This window comes from Xiphophorus hellerii, chromosome 6 (assembly GCF_003331165.1).
Source record: "Xiphophorus hellerii strain 12219 chromosome 6, Xiphophorus_hellerii-4.1, whole genome shotgun sequence".
NCBI lineage: Eukaryota > Metazoa > Chordata > Actinopteri > Cyprinodontiformes > Poeciliidae > Xiphophorus > Xiphophorus hellerii.
This window is the reverse complement of record NC_045677.1, coordinates 17134131-17154414: the sequence shown is the minus strand read 5'-3', so window position 1 is coordinate 17154414 and position 20284 is coordinate 17134131. Positions and strand designations below refer to the sequence as shown.

Genomic DNA, 20284 nt, shown 5'->3' with positions numbered 1-20284 from the left:
AGGAGAGGCCAGGGAGATTGGTGGTCTATGTGGCAGGAGCTCGGGTGGGGACTGAAACTCCACGGTGGAGCTTTGGGGCCTTACCCGGCACATTGTGGTGGCCAGTTTGAGATTTGAGTAGTATTGAAATAGTGAAAGCTGATTATTTACAAGGATCTTTGACTGCCTTTGCTGACAGGAAGACAAGAACAGAAATTATTTTGATTTTTCATGCAGTGCTAAATTAAGTATTTCAGTTCACAAAGTGTCTGCATGTAGAATGTAACAGTTACAGGCTAACATGAACTGAGGATGGTGAAACAGCTTGTGTCTCCGACACTCTTTGCTGGCACCTGTCACTCTTTTATAACAAGGACATGCTGACCGTCCCTTTGGCTGCAAAGTGTCAAATTGAAGTGGATAGTTGACTGAATTAACAGAGGCTGTGGAGGATAATCTAGTCCTAATGAGGTGTTCCTTACTCTGAGGAGGTACTGACGTCTGCTTCTCTTGAGGCTCCTCTGCCGAAACTCCAAGGGACCCTCTTGGATAAAGATAGGAAGTAAAGGAAGGCTATAGGTAGGATGAGAGGTAGACTGAAAGTCATGGAGAACTTGGTCTTAGTGGGAAACATTTTTCTAGTCAACAACATGTGTCTGGTTATTTCCTACCTCTGGGGCAAACTGCTCGATTTACTCTGCTACAGGAGGAGGCACACAGCATTTGCCAACCAGGTACTTACAGCTCACTTTGACACATGGAACAATATCAAACATTAGCAAAAAAATTTTTAACACATTTTTTCTTTTTCTCATCATATGTAACTAGGATATTAACCAAGCATGAGTGCTGTCAGTATTAACAACATTTAAAAACATTTTCTCTGTGGATTAAGTGTCTTACAAGTGTTTATGCACAATGGATTCCTTTAAATATGAGATGTTGAGAATATAAGGATTTATTTTATTTAATTATTTTGTAGACATATTTTTGTTTTATCCATCAGTCTTAACCGCCTATTTAATAAATTACTCTCACATTTAAAATATATACACTTTTAAACTTTTTTAAATGAATGCATTTGGTTCAAATGTATATAGACTATTTTAATAATTGCGGCAATATCTTTCAATATGTCTCATACTATTGTTTGCATCAATAATTTCATGAAGGCTAAATGTCAAATATTATTGTTGTGCAGCTGCAGATAAGAACATAATACTTTACTCAGATGTGCTCTCAGCTTCTCAGAATGTAAGCAAATTGTCAAGCAAAGTATATTATTTCTATCAAAAGGGTATCTGTAAACATTTGTAAAATATTATAGATTCAAATGTGTTGGTCTTATATATATATATTTTTAACCCCTCCAGGGGGTCTTTTGTGGGCTCTAGTGTCCCTTATGTGATAGTGGGCTGACAGGAAACAGGGAAGGAGAGGGGGGAAGACATGCGGCCAATTTCGTCCGGTCCGGGAGTCGAACCCGCGACGGCCGCGTCGAGGACTCAAGGCCTCCAAATACGGGTCGCGCTAACCGCTACACCACCACGGCACGCCCTTGGTCTTATATTTTAATGCATTTTGTTTCAATGCATTAAAAAGTATTGTTTCCTAACTGGAATTATATTGTATAGTTAGATCCAATAAATTACAATACTCTTGAAAAGTTAATTTATTTCAGAAACTCAGTTCAGTAAGTGAACATCCTTACACCAAGACATATTTAACCTACTGATGTTTCCAAACCTTAATTTCTGGTAATTATGGTGTTTTATCCATCCATCCATTTTCTTTACACCCTTGTCCCTAGTGGGGTCGGGAGGGGTGCTGGTTCCTATGTCCAGCTAACGTTCCGGGCGAGAGGCAGGGTACACCCTGGTCGCCAGTCTTTCGCAGTATGGTGTTTTAGCTTACAGCAAATACAATCTTGCATTATATTAGAATATTACATTAGACCAAGAAGAAAAATGTTGTTTATACAGAAATGTTGGTTTAAAAACGCCTGTTTAATACCAGCTTAAAGGTTTTTTTTACAAGGTACTTTTGATCATAGATACAAGAATCCAAACAGATATTCTAATTTTTTAAACATGACTCGTCGTATCCACTAAAACATTGTTAAGGCAATCATCAAAATTTTAATTAAATGTACAACATACTCTATTTATATATTTAGCCAAATATATAAACGGAGTAGTTCCCTTAAACTAATAAAAAGTCAAGGCTGAAACTAGCCAAGAAACCTGCTGAGAGGCAAACAGTTTTTGCTGGTACAGTCCAACAATTATTGTTTATGTTCTCCATGTGACAACAATGTCCTATTCTCCACATTATGATTACACATTACAACCAGAATGCCATTACTAAAATAAAAGATATCAAAGTAAATTCAAGTATGAATAGTTTTAAAGACAGCATTGGCCCCAAACTTTCAGGTGTCTTATTGAAAGCTGAGGATCAAGACGGATTGTTTTTAGATTTTTCCTAGTGATTCATTATGTCATAGATTTAGAAAACACTTGCAAGGTAGAGTGAACAAATATTGTAATACGTGGGATGCTGACGATTTATCCCAGTCTCTTACTTTGAAAAACCTTAGCATCTCTTTTTATGTAACATCTAAATATCATAATTATTTGAATTAGCTTGGACAACACATGATGAATTATTGTCTCAGTGATGGAGATATTATTGCTTTTTGCTTGAAAAGATAAAACATTACATAATTGGATAGTATTACATAGGTAGCAGTATCGCTGTGAGTTGTGGTAGTTTCACTGTAATTTTGCAAATGCCTAATAACCTCTTGTTTTGCTGCCATCTAGTGGGTGTTGCAGTTTAGCTTTTTCTTTAAAATCAGTTAAGAACAGATCTGATAGATCATCCACAGATGGTTTTCTATCAGACATTTGCTTTTGATTTCAGCAGCTCCTGCTATAATTTAAAAATATTTTATTTATTATGTTTGATCTTTTTTGACAGTTGAAAACACCAGTAAATTAGGAATAGGTCTTCCTGGGAGTACGCAAATATAAGCTGTCATGCACCCAAGCCTGATTATAAATACACATGCTGTGTAGTTTTCTGTAATACTGGAATGGTTTACCTTAGAGGCTAATTGAAGCCCTCTCACCCTCTCCTTTTTCCGTCCCCCCCCTTGGGATCCAGAAGATCCACCCATAATGTTTACTGTGGAAGAGCCACAACTATGTAACTAAGCTTTATTTGCCTTCTCATACTGACTTTGACACCATTTGTGGCATCTTCAGCATATAGGTCCTTCTACATATCACTTTTAGAGCTATATTATTCATTCCTCAGGTGAATGACAGTAATCCTTTAAATTAACGTTTTTGTAACTGTGATGAAAATATACTTGGACTCCTTAATTGTACCAGTGAATATTTGTTTTTTTGCATGTACAGTCAAGTTGGGAGGCCAATTTAGCTTATATTTTCAGCATAACCAGATTAAATTAAAATAAATTTACCCATATTAGGTATACCAGACTAACCAATAAATAAGCTGGGCGTATTTTAACACGAGTCATTGAACACATTTATCTCACCCTGTTTGATGCTTCACTTTAACATTGTTGAAGCATTCTTTTTTTTTTTTTTTTACAAAATCTAGACACATATTAATGGAAATGTATTGTCTGACAGGGTTTTATTGAATGATTAAAGTACAAAGCAAGTAACCCTTCATATTTCACTTCAACACTGTAGTCATAGGCCACGAGAGCACGAGAGATGAAAGAGAAAGGACTCCACTCATACTTCAGATCAGAGCGCTTGAGTTTCATAACTGCTGCAAAAACATTTCAGCCCCTGACGTTACTAAGGGAAAGTGTATCTAGAGCAGGGAGAAGTGTGAGTGGAGACATAATCAGAGGTGGCTGGACAGTAACCAGACCGCGCATGTCCCCCTGAACTCCCCGGGACATTGTGTTCTCTGCCAGGGAGGTTCTGCTCCATTTTTAACAGCTGGCCTTGTGTGGTTGCCAAGCAAATGCCCTCACATGGGTCATGTAAGTCTCAGTAATAGGAATATAAATAAAATAAGATATTTCATCTCCCAGTTTTTTTGTGGCAGAAAGGTTGATGCAAGGCTTTGTTCGCTTCCAGCATGAGCTTCAGAGATTTGAAGTTTTGTTTATCACTCGCAGGTTTAGACAATCTTAGGGGGTCCCCTAAATTTATCTAACACATGCATGCTGCCATTCAAGTGTTTATTGTAAAACTTTGCTAATTCATTGAAATTCACCCTTTTAAAATAATATTGAAGATTTCTGTTTGTTTTTGTAAAAAAGTGTGTGTTTCAGACACACTGTCCATATCCCCTACTACAGCACGCTGGAAACGACCTACACAGTCTGTCATCTGCTGGCATTCAAAGACAGGTGTAAGCATGTCTTTTCCAAAGTGATTAATGACTGGTTTCTGTCCATCTGTTTATGCCTTGTCAAAGGAACATGTTCTCTCTCCAAGCCATCTTCCTAGAAAGTGCATATTTTAGAGTTTAAAAAACAAACAAAAAAAACTCAGTTATGTGATGATTTTTTAAAAAACTGTCTGGACATCCAAATTTTCTTCTTGTAGACAGAAGAAATGACAGAGGTACCTTCTGGCAAATCTGAATTTGAATGTAGTTCCTTCCTTTCCCCCTCACTGAACCTCTCTTCAAGCCAAGACATGGGTGTGAGTAACTGGCATGAGCTGAGTTTGGCATCTTGTTCCAGTTTACAGTCTGTGCTTGTGTTGTCAGAATCATTACGATCTCTTCAAGCATGAGTCTGTGGGAACATAAGAAGAAAAGGGGGCTGGATGGAGAGGGAAGCCAGGGGGAGTTCAAGAAACAACTGTCTGTGTCTGTCCATACTGCTGACATTAGTGTAGTCTTGATAAATCATAGATCACTTAATTTGAGCTATAAGACATATGGATTATGATTATGTTACACAAGGTCAGTTAAAATTGATCTTTTACTCTCCTACGGGAGGTTATTAGAGGATGTTTTTGTCAGAGAGTAAGCACATCATAAATCATCTGTGTCACCCATCTCTTCTTTCAGCCTGAAGGCTACATGTCCAACTGTAGGTCAAGCTTCTTTTCAATTCCCTTGACAGCGAGTAGATGTTACAGGCAATCCTGAAAGGATCTCTGGATTGCCTGTAAGTTTTACTCCTCATTTACAACAGCATATCACTACTGTAGATATGTCCTTGCTTTTCAGGTTGAACATTACACAGAATTTCTGTCTTTACAGAAAAGTCTGCCTGTTACGATGAATCTGTAGTTCACCTAAGTGTGGGCTAATCATTAAGCATTTAGTACTATGTACAGTGATCATTTTCACACCTACCAAGCAAGTGCACGGAGGTGGGCTTAACAGTTAAAGCCTCTCAGATGTCTCATAACCCAACCACTGCCAAGTTCCCTCCCAAAACATTTGAAGCCTGCTGACGTAGGCCGGCCATTTACATTTAGGCCCCCCCAACTCACTCTATTCTTAATACCATATCATGAGGAGAAGACCAGAGGGTTGACTTCATAATAGTTCTGATTGCTTAAATTATCTTGTAGTTTCAAAGATTTAAAATCTCTTGTGTTTGAGTGTTTCCCTGCTGAGTTGTACCTGGAATATTTTCTGGATTCCTTTTCTAGCTTTCTCTTCTTTTCTGTAGAACTGGCAGCGATTTTAGTGAAAGTATTTTTGTTTGTTTCACGGATTTTACCTAAACAGTTTTTGTATCAAGTTGGTGTCTTGAGGTAACTTTTGTATCACAGGAAACTATGAGTTCCTTAGTCATAAATGCAATGGGAGACTCCAGTAATGCAGGATTTGATATAATCCAAAACCACATTGAATCCCTGAGTGGCAAGATGGACAAACTCATCAACATTCAAGAAAAGGTCCTCAGTCGACTGGATGGGATGTCACAAGAAATTGATGATATTGAGCAGGATATGGAGCAAATCAAGGTGGACAAGGAGGAGATCCATCTCTCCCCAAGGGTGGTGAACCAGACCCAGGTGATGGGGCGGGAGGTGCGGCAGATCTGCCAGGAGATGAGCACCATTATGTCTGTAGTCAACCAGCGGTCTGAGCAGCAGGCCCAAAAGCTAGAAGGAATGGAGAAGCTGGTCCTTAGCATGCAACAGGTCATCAGCTTCATTGGTGAGACGGTGAAGTGTTCAAAGGTGATGGAGATGATGTTCAAAGGTCCAGCAACTCGGAAAACCTCCAGGAACAAAGACAGTAAAGGGAAGCAAGCAACCAAAAGGAAAGCATCCACAGAGACGGTTACAAAGAAGCCTGACAAGGTGGGAGAAGCTAGAAAATCCTAAGTTTAGAGCATTACTATACATTGTCAAATTTTGGGTGACTTTGGTCTTAATCAAAATTGAATTTTGGCTTTTACAGAGTAGCTTCTGAAGTGAGATTAGAAAATTTTTATGCTTGAAGGGGTTCTACATGCCCATTTATTATTTTCATCTCGTGTTTGTCAGCATTCCACATGCAAAGCAGAATGCTGTGGAAACTACTGAGATAAAGTTATAACTCAGTAGTTTCTGTTTTTTTTTTTGGCAGGATAAGTAAAAATGATCACAGCACCAAAGCTGAACAGCATTGTTTTTGCTCATTAATGAACTTTGGCTTTGTATGGTATTTTTCTATATAATTGGCTGATTTAAAAGGTCACGTCTGGGTTTTGGCATGTACACACTTCCAAGATACATTTAATAGGTAAAGCATTAAAGATAGTTTATGTCACGAGAAAATGTTGCTACTGCACAATAAACATGATACATATATAAAGTCCCCATTTAACTCACGTTTATGGCTGCTGGCTCCCTCCTTGCGCTTGATGCAACATGGCCTCCTTTGCATGAGGCACAGAGGGGCACAACCTGGCAGCACCAGGGTAAAGCCAGCATGAAGCCTAGATTGAAATACAAGTGGCCTGGATTTTTTTTGATTGGAACAGTGGTATTTATTTTACCCCCCCCCCACCCTCTGCTTACCATGTGTCAATGTTTCATGATGAGTCAAATTTCTCACCTTCTCTCTTTTGGTCTTTATTACTCTCACTCACTCAGATTTCTTTGTACATGTTGTGCTTGTACTACCAGTCCTAGCTCTCCATATTCCCCCAGTTAAAGCTCTGCTGGCAGTTTTACAGCATATTGCTACAAGTCAGTTATGAAATGGCTATAACAATGCCCGATAGTCCCTCAATGGAAGAATCTGATGACTTTTACAATTATTGGTTGTACACTCCAGTCTTTATCAAAAGGTGGCAAGAAGAATGGCATGGTTAAAAGATGAGCATAAGAAGACCAACATATGGAAGAACATGCTCTGGTCAGATGAAACCAAACTAAAACAGCTCCAAAATGCAATGTGTGGCAGAAAAGCAATGCTGACCTCACCCTAACCACACCATCACCATGATAAAACATGATAGTGGCTGCTTAGTGTTGTGGGGACAGGGAAGCTGATCAGAACTATTAGGAAGATGACTGGAGTCACAAAAAACTTAAGACAGGGTTGGAGGTTCACCTTTCAGCAGTACAACAACCTTAAAGATACTGCCAACCAGAGGTAGCATTTCAATGTGTTCAAAGTTCACAAAGTATCTAAATAAGATCTAAATAAGAATCTGCGGCCAAACTTGAAAATCTATATTTACATAGCCAATCTGATTGAGACCGGGTTATTTTGTAAATAATCAGCAAAAACACAATTTTTTTTTACAGGCATAAAGCTGCTAGAGACATACGCCAGAACACTTACTGTACATCAAAAAGAAGTTCTACAACATCGAAAGAGGTCTTCAGTACGATATAACAGAGGATGCACTTAAAAGTACCTTTCAGTGTTTCCTACATATGTAATCTACTGCACTGCATTTCATTAAAGGCACTTAAAGTTCAGGAAGTTAAAAGGTATAAGCATTATACAATGTCTATTTAAAAAAATAAAATAAAATCTTTTACGCAAAAACACTTTCCCATTGCACTGAAGTCACATCCAGAGCTGACCTGGGCTTTCTGTCTTTATTATCTGTAATTAAGCAGACTGTGATGTCTCTGTTAAAGGGTCACTAAGTGCTATCTGGCAGCAGCCAGGCACTCAGACGTGCACACTGCTATCACTTACATAGCTGAAGAGGTTCTGGTTTTCTTTTAAGTTAGACAGATGAGCAACGCAAAACTTGACCACATTGGCAGAAAGAAGGGTTACTGTATGTTGTAGGAGTAAAAAAAAACTTCCCAATGATTTTTTTTCTCTTTTTGGCTGAACATTTATGACTGCCAAGTAATCTGAATTATTTGTGGCTCGTGTTTCAGTGAATTTCCGTTGTCGTCAGAGTGCTTGTCAGGTGGCGGCTTCATCCAATCCCACCTCCAGAGGTGTGAAATATTTAACATTTATTTTATGTTACTTTGGCCTCTAAATACACTCCCTTGTTTTCCAATTACATTTCTTTACCCCTGTTTCTTTACAACTGTCTCTAAGTGAACCCTAACACTAGCAACATATCCCCTCTCAGTTAACTTCATCGTTGAAAAACATATGTGGGACACCTCAAGTTCAAGATGAGTTTTTTTTCCATCACAACCTGATATCAGAGTGTTTAGTATCATCGATTCAGCTGGGAGGTTTGGAGAACAACCTGCAATCGCTTGTAATATTTTCCACACAGGGTCAGCATCACATTCCACTGTTGAGTGCGACAAGTGATAAGCTATAAATTCACTGTCCTGCTGCTACCTATCCATCAGCCATGAATAAGCAGAGGCATGCCATTATATAAGCCAGTATGTGCATGTTGATGTCCAGTAACTGTGGCCGCAAGTCAGTTAGGTCTTTGCAATTTGTCATATTGTGTTTATTGAAAGTGTGACTTTATGTTTTTGAGAACATCAGCCCTTTATGTCAACTTTCATATTAACAAGTTTTTTGTTATTTACCTATACAGTTACTTGTATGCTACTTTTAGTCAGTGCTGTGAAAAAGTATGTCACAGATTTCTTTCTGCTTTCATGCATATTGCTGTATTTTTTTGAGACAGTATCTCACTTGGATTCAAGTATTAACTTATATCTCACTTCCACTGAGCAGCAGGGTATGGCTCGGTGAAGATTGGTATGCTATAGCCCCTTCTCCATTGTCAGGTCTCACTCTAATAGTTTCTAGCTAAGTTGGGTGTGTCTCCATTAGCAGTGTGTTCCTCACTATAGGTGTGAATATGAGAAGAATGTGGACCTGAATGTGGAAACTTAGGTTATGAGAAAAAAAGTTGTAGTCACTGATGATAATGCTCTGATGATGTCTGTTTGCGCGTGTTACTTGCCAGGCCATTGCCTTCCTGGGCAATTCTGCTCGAAAAAAAAATCTTGCACAGTCTGGGCTTTCTCCCCTTGACTCGAATTGTCTCCGGTAGATTTTTTTACTGGGCCAATCAGCCAACAGAAGGAGTAGTTGTGAACAACTATGCTGATTTTCTGCACTGTTTTAGAATTGCAATCTGTCTGTAGTTTTAGCAATGGCAGTGGAGGAAGTGAACGAAGCAATTCAATCTGTCTTGGCCATGCTTCCAAATATTGAAATGACATGAACAGCCACTCCGCTTGGATCAGCACTTCTCTCTCTCTGCAGTGGAGGATGGTTGATTATAATGCAGGCAATTTCTGATAAGCTTCTTAACACCAAACTACGTATTACATATGGGCAGACTTTAGCAGATTGTGTAAAATTGAAAACCTCAACACACTCCACACCTCCAGGAAGCAATCGTTTTACAACAGCTGATAGCCCAGACCCTCGATAAGAAGCACAGTGTAAGACAAGAAGCTGGTTTTTACCCGGCTGATTTTTTACCAGGCAAGCGCCTTTTGGCCATTGTCTGAGAAGTCTCTCTCTTATTGATTTGTGGCTCACCATCTTGCCAACTACGACGGTCTTGTTGCAGATTGAAAATGGTGGTTGAGATGCTTATGTTGGAGGAATTTTCATCCAGTGACATACATCCACAGATCAAAGAGTCTGCTGACAATCAAATGAGTTGCTCACAATGCCCAGCTTGTACCAGCCCTGAGGTGGTTTCCCAAAAAATGCGGAGGAACTGCACAGAATCTGCAAATAGAGATGAATCTGCTGATTGGGGAAGAATCGGTTAAAGCCACAGCCTGGTTAGACTCTGACTGGGCAGGCAGGGTTAAACCCTAAGTCTATAACACTATCATAGCATGACTCCATAATAGTGTATCACTTGCTTGTCGCAGTCTGTGACATTTTTATGTCCCCCAATCAAAATACTGGTTGTGTAACGCCTATGGCTAACCATACCACACCATTGTCCTATGCACTTACAACTGAAGGGAGGCATATAGCAAGACACATATCTTACAAAAAGTTCCACTTTTGTCTCATCAGTCCACGGAATACTTTCCCAAATGTTTCAGGGATAACAGAAATACTTTTGTACTAGCAAATCAAAGCTCTCCTGTGGATAATATTTGTGCCCAGGATCTTCCTTATTGTTTGATGATTAACTGAGGTAGATGAGCAATGCGCTGCTTTAAATGTTGTTGTAGGTTTTTTTGTGACCTTCTGGATGAGTGGTCCTGAGAGAGTATCACTTTGGTTTGCTGGAATACCAAAGTCTTGCGGATGACTTTGTAGCTATATTTCATTTGGGACTTTTTGAGATTATTATGTTATGTTGTGAGCTGGGTTCTAATCAAGTGATTTCTTTCATTCTAGGTTTCTCGGGCTATTTTTGTCAGATATAAAAAAATATTTAATGATCTGAAACATTTAATTGAGATATAAAGAAAAAAAACTAATGAAATCTGTGAGGTCAAATACTTCTTTACAGCACTGCTGCTTCAGTTAAATGCCTGTTCTGTTTGCAACAATATAAAAAAATAAGATAAATGCACCGCTTCTGTGTACACTGCTACAACCCTACCAAGCATTTCCATCTTGTCTTTTTACTAGAAAACTACCCTCTAGCAAAGCCAGTAAATGGAAACAAGAGATAACTCCTGCATGTCAGCCACGTTCTCTGCAGCCCCATTACAAGATAAAGCTCCATGGACCAAAGCATTTCCTCGCATCACGTAAATGTGGAAGCTTTGTAGGTTTTTTGTGCTTACAAACTGTACATATACTAGAACGTCTTTATCTTTTTATTGCTTGACTCTATATTCTTTTGCATTTATGATTACATAAAGGGTGGTGCCTAGTTCTTAATGTTATGAGGCTCAGCACCAGTTTATCTGGATATTATTGGTTTGATGTTTTAAAAAAATATAATAAAAAATTATTTCTTAAAAAAATATATTTTTTCAAAGTGAGAAAAACTTTTTAGGGCAGATTTCTGAATTTTTGTTTTGGACAAACATACATCTGACAAGCAAAGATAAATAACATAGTAGCAAACATCAAAATTGATGTAGTGCAGATATTGTCCAGGCTACAAGATCTAATAATTATTTATTTATTTTTTCACAGGGGAAAGATTACAAGAGCAAAGATGGGGCAGAAAAACCATGTTTGGGCCAGAAGAGCCTCAAAGCTCAAAAGAAGATGAAGCCGCCAGATGCAGCAGGTACTTAAAGAAATAGAATATAATGGTTAATTCTTGCAGCAGTCAAATCCTAGCTCAGAAACCAATCTCAAAATCAGTGCAACCTTAATTAAAAATTATTTCTGACTTCCTTATTTATGGAAGAGGTATAAATTATATACTGTGAGTCAGACACTTAATTCAAATTCTTTTTTTTTTTTTGTAGGTAATATTTCACCAAAGAAGCAGGCTTTGCTTCTTGAAGAAGTGCAGAAATTAAACAAAGAGAACACAGAAAAAATGGGTCAGTTGTTTCTGCAGCTGGATCTGGAGTCTGGGGTGACCCCTAAAGACGAGCAACCACAGGCCCCCGCTTGCAACCTGGTGGACTATGTGCATGAAGATTCCCAAGCTACTGTGGCTGAGGAACGTGAGGCTAAAGGTGTTACTGAGGAGCAAATAGAGGAAGAGGAAACTAAGGAAAAAGCAGTGCCAGTGGATGATGTAGTGCAAAAGAAAGCAGAAGAAGAAAAGCCTGAAGTTCCCAAGGAACAACAGAAAGAAAATATTTCTGCTTCTGAAGAGCAAATAGAAGTCTCCGAGATGCCCTCTTCCGATGTAGATAAAAAAGAAGAGATTGCTACCAGGTACGATTGTATTTACCTATCACTACTCCTGTGGCAATAAGTCAATCTACATTTCTGCACAGGGTCTTAGGTTTTGGTAAACTTCCTTCTTATAGAACAATTTATAACTATTTTGTTTTCTCAAACAAAATAGTTGAATGCAGATATGAATCACTGATTAAAACAGATGTTTTCTTTGCTGCTCTGGTTTTGTTTGCAATTAACCTTAACCTGCCAGTTTCATTATTTCATTTTTTTCTTTCAAATTCATGCTGTAGAGGCTATGTTGGTTTTGTTTTGGTGCTTTTTTGACACATTTGCATCCAATTTTTCTTATCTAAATTTGCAAAGTATATAAAGTCACAGAACTAAACAAACCTATAAAACCCATCAACTTCAATCTACAGCGATGACCTCAAAGAAGCAACACCATGCACAGAGACTGAGCAGGACCAGATCACTGAGACAGAACAAGACAAGAAGGAGGAAAGAGAAGAAACGCAGAAAGAGGATAATGATGAGAGCTCTGAGCATGAAGACTGGGCTAGCTTCACGGCAGATGGGATTCAAATCCAGTTCAACCTTAAAGAAAAGTTGGAGAAGGGGAAACTGGAGAATGCTGATGAAAAAACGACAGATGACGATCAAAGTGAGCGGTTCTTCATCGGTGAGTCACGTCCCTCTTCTTAAATAGCAGGACAATGCCAGTGAAGGCTGGTGCTAATGAGACTGATGACTAGAACTTTCTCTTCATTATCCTGAAAGTTAGGACGTATATTGTTTGTAAAGCTTCGATAAATAAAACACTTTGCACACTATTTATTTTGCTTACAGTAACTGTACTATTGATGTAGAAGTCTACTTGCAATGTAAAACTGAGCTCTGAGGAAGTGGAAACGAGACTAAAGCAAGGGAGAATGTGTCACTATCATTTGATTTCAAAAATATTAAATATGTCAATAAACAAGATATGAATAAAATTGAATCAACCACTTCAGAGTTACACAAGTGATCAAGAGAGTTAGGTGGTCCTCAAGTGAAAACTGAAAGCATATCAACATGACCAAGATGTGAATCTTGCACTAAATAAAATAATAGAAAAAAACAAAAAATGATCAGGAGCATTCATTTCTGACTCATAAATCATTATTATCCTCTGGAATAAAGGTTAAATGCTATCTTAAAATAAACTTTTATAATTTTTAATAGCTTTACAACAGGAATAGAATAATAATAAATAACAACTTAAAAAAGAGGAAAACAAACTTCCAAAGACACATTTAGACATGCATCTCTAAAGGTTCTGGAAGTAAATAATACAGTAGTAAATGTCTGGGATTTACTATTCATCTATCTGAATGCAGTAGATTATGTAATATATATTTTTCTCTTTTATCCAGTAATATGTAATATTTATCTTTTTAATCTGATTATATACTTTTTGGGTTAAAATTTACAATGTATTAATGCAATAATGATTCTTCACTGAGATTTCCAGCACACTTGATCTGGATTCTACAGTTCAACAAATGGAAATTCAGAGAAGAGCACAGTCTGGAACCTGAGACCTGAATTCAAGCTGTCTGCTTTCATAAACAATACACAGACAACAACTCTATCTGTAATTATTTATTACAAGAAATTTGTACATGATATGCCAGTGCAACAATGGTTGCATGAATACTTTAAAAAGTCAACAGCAGCTGATTATTAGTGAGACATGTATGTTACGCCTTATTTATAACTTAGAAGAAAAAAGATATAATTTTGATTGTCTCCCCGGCCTTTTTTAGATACCACTCCTCCTCCTGCAGCTCCTTTTAATCATCGCATTGTGTCTGCTAAGCCAAACCAGATCAGAAACTTTTACACAATCAACTGGCAAGAGGTCCTAGGCGGGTGAGTGCTGCTCCTCTTTTCTACTTACCAAAAATAAATAGGTAAAAATCTTGCATTAGTGCTGAACAAAAACCATATAAAGATCAATTCCAGATTTAGGGCCCATTGTGTAATTGTCCTCTTCCTCCACCCTTTCTCTTCCTCTCCTCAATGGTTCATAACTCCAGAGTCATGGCAGTTATTTTTACACGAAGACTGACTGGTATGTGATACTGGATCCACAGCGCCAGCTGGTAGCTAATCACTAGGTGTTAATCCGGGCCTTCAAAGAAGAGGCGCGGCCTGGCTCAGTTTGAATAAAATAGCAGATTAACCGCAACACTTTCCAGAAGGAAAGATCAATTCTTGATTTCTCATGGGAAAGATGCACTCCACTGTCAATGTCCCATTATTAAGTGATTCTTTACTGCTGCAATGCATAATTTGCATGGCCTAGAACAACTGGCTGTCTGTGCAGCAACAGGAAGCCAATTGTTCTTTCTCCCACTCTTCCTACAGGGGCCGGTTCGGTCAGGTGCACAAATGTGTAGAAAACTCCTCAGGTCTCACTTTGGCAGCAAAAGTCATTAAAGCTCGAAGCCAGAAAGAAAAGGTACGACACCTGAGACACGTTGCCATGACGCTTAGCAAGTCTATTTTAACTCCTACCATGAGAACTAAGCCACGTGTGATATAAAAAAACCAGGGGGCCGTTACAGTTTTTAGTACTTACTAGAATGTTGTTAGGCCTCTCCTGGAACAGAGGCAAAGGGAATACTTCTCACCACAGTGAGAAAATAACTGACCTAGACCAGACCTAGTCTCCGATCGCAGAGAACAGCTGACACCTCTCATTTTATGTTTGTGTATCTGTTTGTGTCCTGCATCTGTGCGTCTTCCTGTCTGCCTCTGCATCTTTCTGTGCCTGTGTTTTCGGTAGGACGTGGTGAAGAATGAGATCCAGGTCATGAATAATCTGGACCATGCCAACCTGATCCAGCTCTATGCAGCTTATGAGTCAAGGAATGACATCATCCTTGTACTTGAATAGTATGATACCTTTTTTTTTTTTTTTTTAGAATTCCAGTACATGTATGTAATGTGTATAAATTAAGAGGACATACCAACTCAATATTAAAATTTTTAATATAATAATTATTAATTTAATTTACTATAGGTTGCATTGAGGGATTTTTTTTAAAGCAAAATGCTTACACTTTTTGTTGCATATGTAATTTGTTTTTGCATTTGTCTTTACTATCAGTGTTGGTGGAGGAGAACTCTTTGACAGGATTATTGATGAAAACTACACTTTGATGGAGTTGGATGCTGTGGTGTTCATCCGACAGATCTGCGAGGGCCTTCAGCATATGCACAAAATGTCGATACTGCATCTAGATTTAAAGGTAACAACGATAAACACAAACAATATAGGTGAGGAATCTCTGCATAAACTTTGAGAAACAGATGTTGTTATGGAAAAGTTCTGCTACCTTATAATAGTAAAGATTGCACTGCATTATCAATGTTATTCAAGATTTTTTGGCAAATATACACTGGGTCACTACATTTGAATTTATAAAGTATGCACATCATTTATTTACTTTAATTAAGAAGATATTTAAAATCAAATGTCTAGCTCATGGCTCTTCAACCTGTGGCTCCAGAGTCAGATATGGCTTTTTGGCTCCCACTCTGTGGCATTTACAAACCCAAATAAGAAATGTTTTTACTAATAAAGGCAATAAAAAAGGGTGGTTTAAGTGGTTCTCTTTGTTTTTATGCAGTATTTCCGTAGAATATCTACAATGGTCCTTAATTGTACAAAGCTTTGAAAAGTAATTTAATGTTTCTTAACTTTAAACTATGTAAATAATAATTTTATATAGACTACAGCAAAAGGCTCTCTCAGCTGGACTCATTCTACAAAATGCTAAGATTTTAATCCTTTCAAAAGTTTGTTCATTAAGTTTGTTCTAAAATCTGAAAGTATAAACAGACCTAAATTAAATTTTCTTAGATTTCAAAATAAAACATTTTACTTTGTCTTTTTTTTATGTCAAATCAAAAATGTTTTTTGCTGCTCTATATAAATTCTATTTTTTTAAATGGGGTCAGAAATGGCTCTTTTAACGATGACTGTTCCTTTTCTAGCTAAAATGAATAACTAATAGAAAAAGGTCTGTGGCATAGTTTTATTTACTGGAAGTAATTTAAAGGTCTTCTTTTTTACTTTTCCTGATCTTTCAAGCCAGAAAACATTTTGTGTGTGAGCAGAGTGACCAACAAGATTAAGATAATTGATTTTGGCCTCGCTAGGATGTAAGTTCCTATTTCTGATTTACTAAATGTTTCATTGGTATTTTGAATATGCAAAATGTCCCTGGATTGAAAAACCATGTCCTGTTTCAGATATAAACCACGGGAGAAATTAAAGGTGAATTTTGGAACTCCAGAGTTTCTAGCTCCTGAGGTCGTCAACTACGATTTTGTGTCGTTCAACACAGACATGTGGAGCCTTGGTGTCATAACTTACATGCTGTAAGTAAAGACGCAAATTCATGCTCAGCTGTGCTCAAATCACCGGTAAACCTTCCTTCTCTTTAAATGCTAGCCTGAGCGGTTTGTGTCCCTTCCTTGGCGATGATGACAATCAGACTTTAAACAACATCTTGGCTGGTCGGTGGAACTTTGAGGAACAGGAGTTTGCAGATACTTCAGTGGAAGCAAAAGACTTTATCACTAGGCTCCTTGTTATAAATAAAACGTAAGTGCATTGTGTCTCTGTATGATCTGGAATTTTTAATATCTGGTGAGAATTTAAAATGTGAAACGTATTTTTGTCTTACATTTGTCATCAGCTGGAGGATGGGAGCCTGTGAGGCATTAAGGCATCCATGGCTATCCGACTCTGTTCTACATCATCGTCTTTTTACAAAGGTAGAGAAAAATGACTGAAAAACAACTGTGGGTCATGAATTATCTTTAATTCTTCCAAATCTTATGAAAGACTTATGATTTGACTTTAAATGTATTTTTAAGATGGAGAGTGTCGGGTGATTACGTCAAAATTAGATTACTTTTATCATTATCTTACAAATGGATTAGTAAAAAAAGAATAAATATTAAATGATATTTAAAAATGTGGAATGCTTACATGTATATGTATAACAGACAGACAAAAAGACAGAGACATAGCAAATTCTATAATAAGTGTTTATATTGCACTTTGATGCTGCTTAATATTTATAAAATATTTTTTACACGATTTTTTAAATTTTTTGACAGAAAAATATGTGCAGATCACGCAGATCATCATGCGTACCCCTGATTGATATATAAGGTAAAGTTGAAAGTGATCCATCCATCCATCTATCCACAAGGGGGAAGCATTTCTTAAATTTTATTCTGACATTACTAGACCTCCGGAAACTAACCTTCTCAATGGTTCTTTTTAGATCTGGACAAGAACGAGATGGCTCCTGATGTGGCAACTTGGACCAACCCTTTTTGTCAGTGAAATCTTCTAGACTTCTCCAAATCCAACTGAAGCACCTGAGATGTGGATTGATTTTCAGGTTACGTGTGATCCCGTATGTTCTAAGAATGTGAAATGTACTCTCACCTGGTTTAGTTTCTTCACATTACTAATTTGTAAAGCCACGCATTATCCTTTCTTGTTTATTCAAATAGATATTTGTGGAAACACTCCCGTCATGCAGCTTTTGTAAAGTCCATAACGTTTATTCATTTCTAAAATGTTGTCAGGGATCTGCCATAGGGATGTACTTTATGAATTTTACTAGTTTCTGTCCTTATTTTAGTATCTAAAAAATGGTGCTATAAGTATCTGATGAACCATTATGTATTATATACTTGAGGCTGATTTGCGTGCCATCTTTGCTTTCATTAGAAGTGCATGACTGGCTTGAGGCTTCACTTTCAAATACTACTTACTTTGGTTTATATCTAGCTAAAATGTGGCAAAAATGTTTTGTGTGGCTTTCTTTTTTTTGCAAAAGACTTAGACATGCTAAGAAAAGGTCTATTGCTGTTACTGCATAACAGTGCACATCTATTTTTAACTCCTTTGTCAACATAGCAACCCTAAAAGTATGTCTGAGAAAAGCACATCTTTTGTTGCTATAGCATAATTTCACATGACAAATATTAGGAAAATCTGACCTGTAATCAAAGTACATCTTGTGGATGTAACCAAATTGTTACTGTACAACTTACACTTGAGTATATTGATATTTATACACTGATATATTTTTTTAGGTTGATCACAGCATAGAAGAGACTTTAAATAGTAATCCAAAACATCATGTTTCCTGTGGTTTGGATGTAATGTGACAAAGTGAGGGATCTCTCTTGTTGCTACTCATCAAAATTCGAAAGAACATACCATTGAAGTAAGGCAGATGTATGTTGGTCATATTAAACCTTTTAGAACAATCTAGCCTTTTCTATGAATATAGTTGTTCAATGGGAAAAAATACATAAAAAAGGACTTAAGCACAACCACTAATGCAATATTCATTAATATTTTCAACAATTCAAAGAAATAAAAGGTAACTAAAGTATTTCTCAAAATTTTATCCTGCCCTTTTCCAATCAAGTGATGAAGGACTTGATGGACATTTTAAATAAGGAATCCCTGACTTCATCTTTCCCAAACGATATATGCAACAAGGAGGTGCTTTTTTTCTGAGCCACTATTCAAAATAGACAAGACAAGTGAGCATTCCATTTACGTAAAGCCAATGTGTGTCGATCTTCATAAATCAGGACACGACAAAAGAAAAGCTCAAATAGTTTACTGTGAGACTACGATATAGCATTAAAAGATAGTTTTTACTTTGAGGCTTTCTTTTTACAAACCTTAAATGTGTAGTGTGCTGTGTATAAAAGTAATAACTGTAAACTTACCTAAATCATAAATATTCCTTTTAGTCTGTAGATATGATTTTAGAATAAAAGAATGTGGCCCTTAAATTAAAAATGTACTGATTGTGGTGATATTTGTATGTCTGCTGTCAGAATATGTAGTACCTGCACTTTATAATATTATTTATTTAAACGATAATTCACCAATCTTGTTTGGTGGACAGATTGTATGGTCAAGTCTCTTCATGTCTTCCATGTCTGATTTCTGAACAAACATGTAACTTTAGAAAACGTACTTCAGCAAACACAGTTTATGTCTTACCACCTTAATTTACTAGTTTAGTTTTTATTGCATGACTAGCTTTGTGTTTTGCCCACTTTTAAAGTCTAAATGTGACTCACACAGTCAATTATTTTTTTTTTTACTTTTATTTTTTAACAGTACTATCTGGCTAGCCTGCCTCTGGAGTCTTTTTGGTTGCACCAATGCTTTTGTAGATTTATGTATGAAAACCCCCCAAAACATTCGAAATGCCTTCTGTGAAGGCTCACAAACTAAAAATAATCCACTACTCATTCATAGAACATTTATGTAGTTTTAGTTTACCTTGATGAATGTTTTAATTATTGTCAGAGCGCTATTTGCTTGTAAATTAAAGGTGTCGTCACTGAGTGTTAACAAAGTCAGCATGTAATTGTAAGTGTGCACAATCCCATTAAACAAACCATTTTAAACAGTTTGTTTTTCCTTCTTTTATTTTTTGAAGATAATATTGCCAGACAAAATACATTTTTGTCATGAGCTTAATCTATATTGCAGATTTGGACAATTTGTCACAATTCAAAATTGACCTGACGTTTAAAAACAATAAATGGCCTCTTCTTGTATATTTTATCAAGTCCAGAGGGCACCAAAACACTTCACACTACACCCCGTCATTCACACACACACACACACACCCACACCCGCACGCACACCCCCCCATACACACACACATCCCTTCACATGTTGATGGTGGCTGGCCAACTACTTGATTGTAACTATAGCTGCCCTGGGGCAATCTGACAAAAACTAGGCTGCTATATACCGCCGTGGGGCCCAGATATGGGAATACTGGTTTAATTTACATATATTAGGACGATGTATATAATTCAATATACAGTACATTATAATCAGATTGAGTCTGATTAGAACTTTTTGACTTATATTCTATATTTGTCCAAAACCATTCAGGTTTTTTTCATTAAATTATTAATAATCATTCTTATGACTTACTGTCGATGTTTAGTCAAGCTTGAATTATACCTAAGGTTTCACCCGAAAAGG

At 37.2% G+C, this 20284-nt stretch overlaps 1 protein-coding gene and 1 long non-coding RNA gene across 4 annotated transcripts; one reads left to right on the top strand and one right to left on the bottom strand.

Annotated features, from left to right (window-relative positions):
* Positions 1-519: 519 nt before the first annotated feature.
* mylk4a (myosin light chain kinase family, member 4a) lies at positions 520-19697 on the top strand. 3 transcript variants are annotated; one of them, XM_032565958.1, is made up of 15 exons: positions 6196-6305; positions 10993-11114; positions 11509-11605; positions 11790-12210; positions 12597-12856; positions 13983-14088; positions 14587-14680; positions 15008-15117; positions 15332-15473; positions 16319-16389; positions 16480-16608; positions 16682-16834; positions 16929-17007; positions 17356-17410; positions 17526-19697. In XM_032565958.1, the coding sequence occupies exons 2-14, from the start codon at positions 11088-11090 to the stop codon at positions 17407-17409; spliced, it is 1743 nt and encodes a 580-aa protein (XP_032421849.1). In that variant the 5' UTR covers positions 6196-6305; positions 10993-11087; the 3' UTR covers position 17410; positions 17526-19697. The 3 variants fall into 3 exon arrangements, with proteins under 3 accessions (XP_032421848.1, XP_032421847.1, XP_032421849.1); XM_032565957.1 differs by lacking the exons at positions 6196-6305; positions 10993-11114 and adding an exon at positions 520-713; XM_032565956.1 differs by lacking the exon at positions 10993-11114 and having other exon boundaries at positions 5488-6305.
* Positions 3632-6914, bottom strand: LOC116721927 (uncharacterized). Its single transcript, XR_004339691.1, has 3 exons — positions 6819-6914; positions 4603-4774; positions 3632-4477 (listed from the first exon to the last, which is right to left on the bottom strand). It is a non-coding gene; the product is annotated as an uncharacterized LOC116721927 (long non-coding RNA).
* Positions 19698-20284: the final 587 nt, after the last annotated feature.

What these genes read in the sequence shown, in the direction of transcription:
- mylk4a (XM_032565956.1), top strand. Translation starts at nt 5,775, where the DNA reads ATGAGTTCCTTAGTCATAAATGCAATGGGAGACTCCAGTAATGCAGGA. An exon ending in AAGTGAGCGGTTCTTCATCG is followed by an intron (nt 12,857 to 13,982) that starts GTGAGTCACGTC and finishes GGCCTTTTTTAG; the next exon opens with ATACCACTCCTCCTCCTGCA. An exon ending in TGGCAAGAGGTCCTAGGCGG is followed by an intron (nt 14,089 to 14,586) that starts GTGAGTGCTGCT and finishes CTCTTCCTACAG; the next exon opens with GGGCCGGTTCGGTCAGGTGC.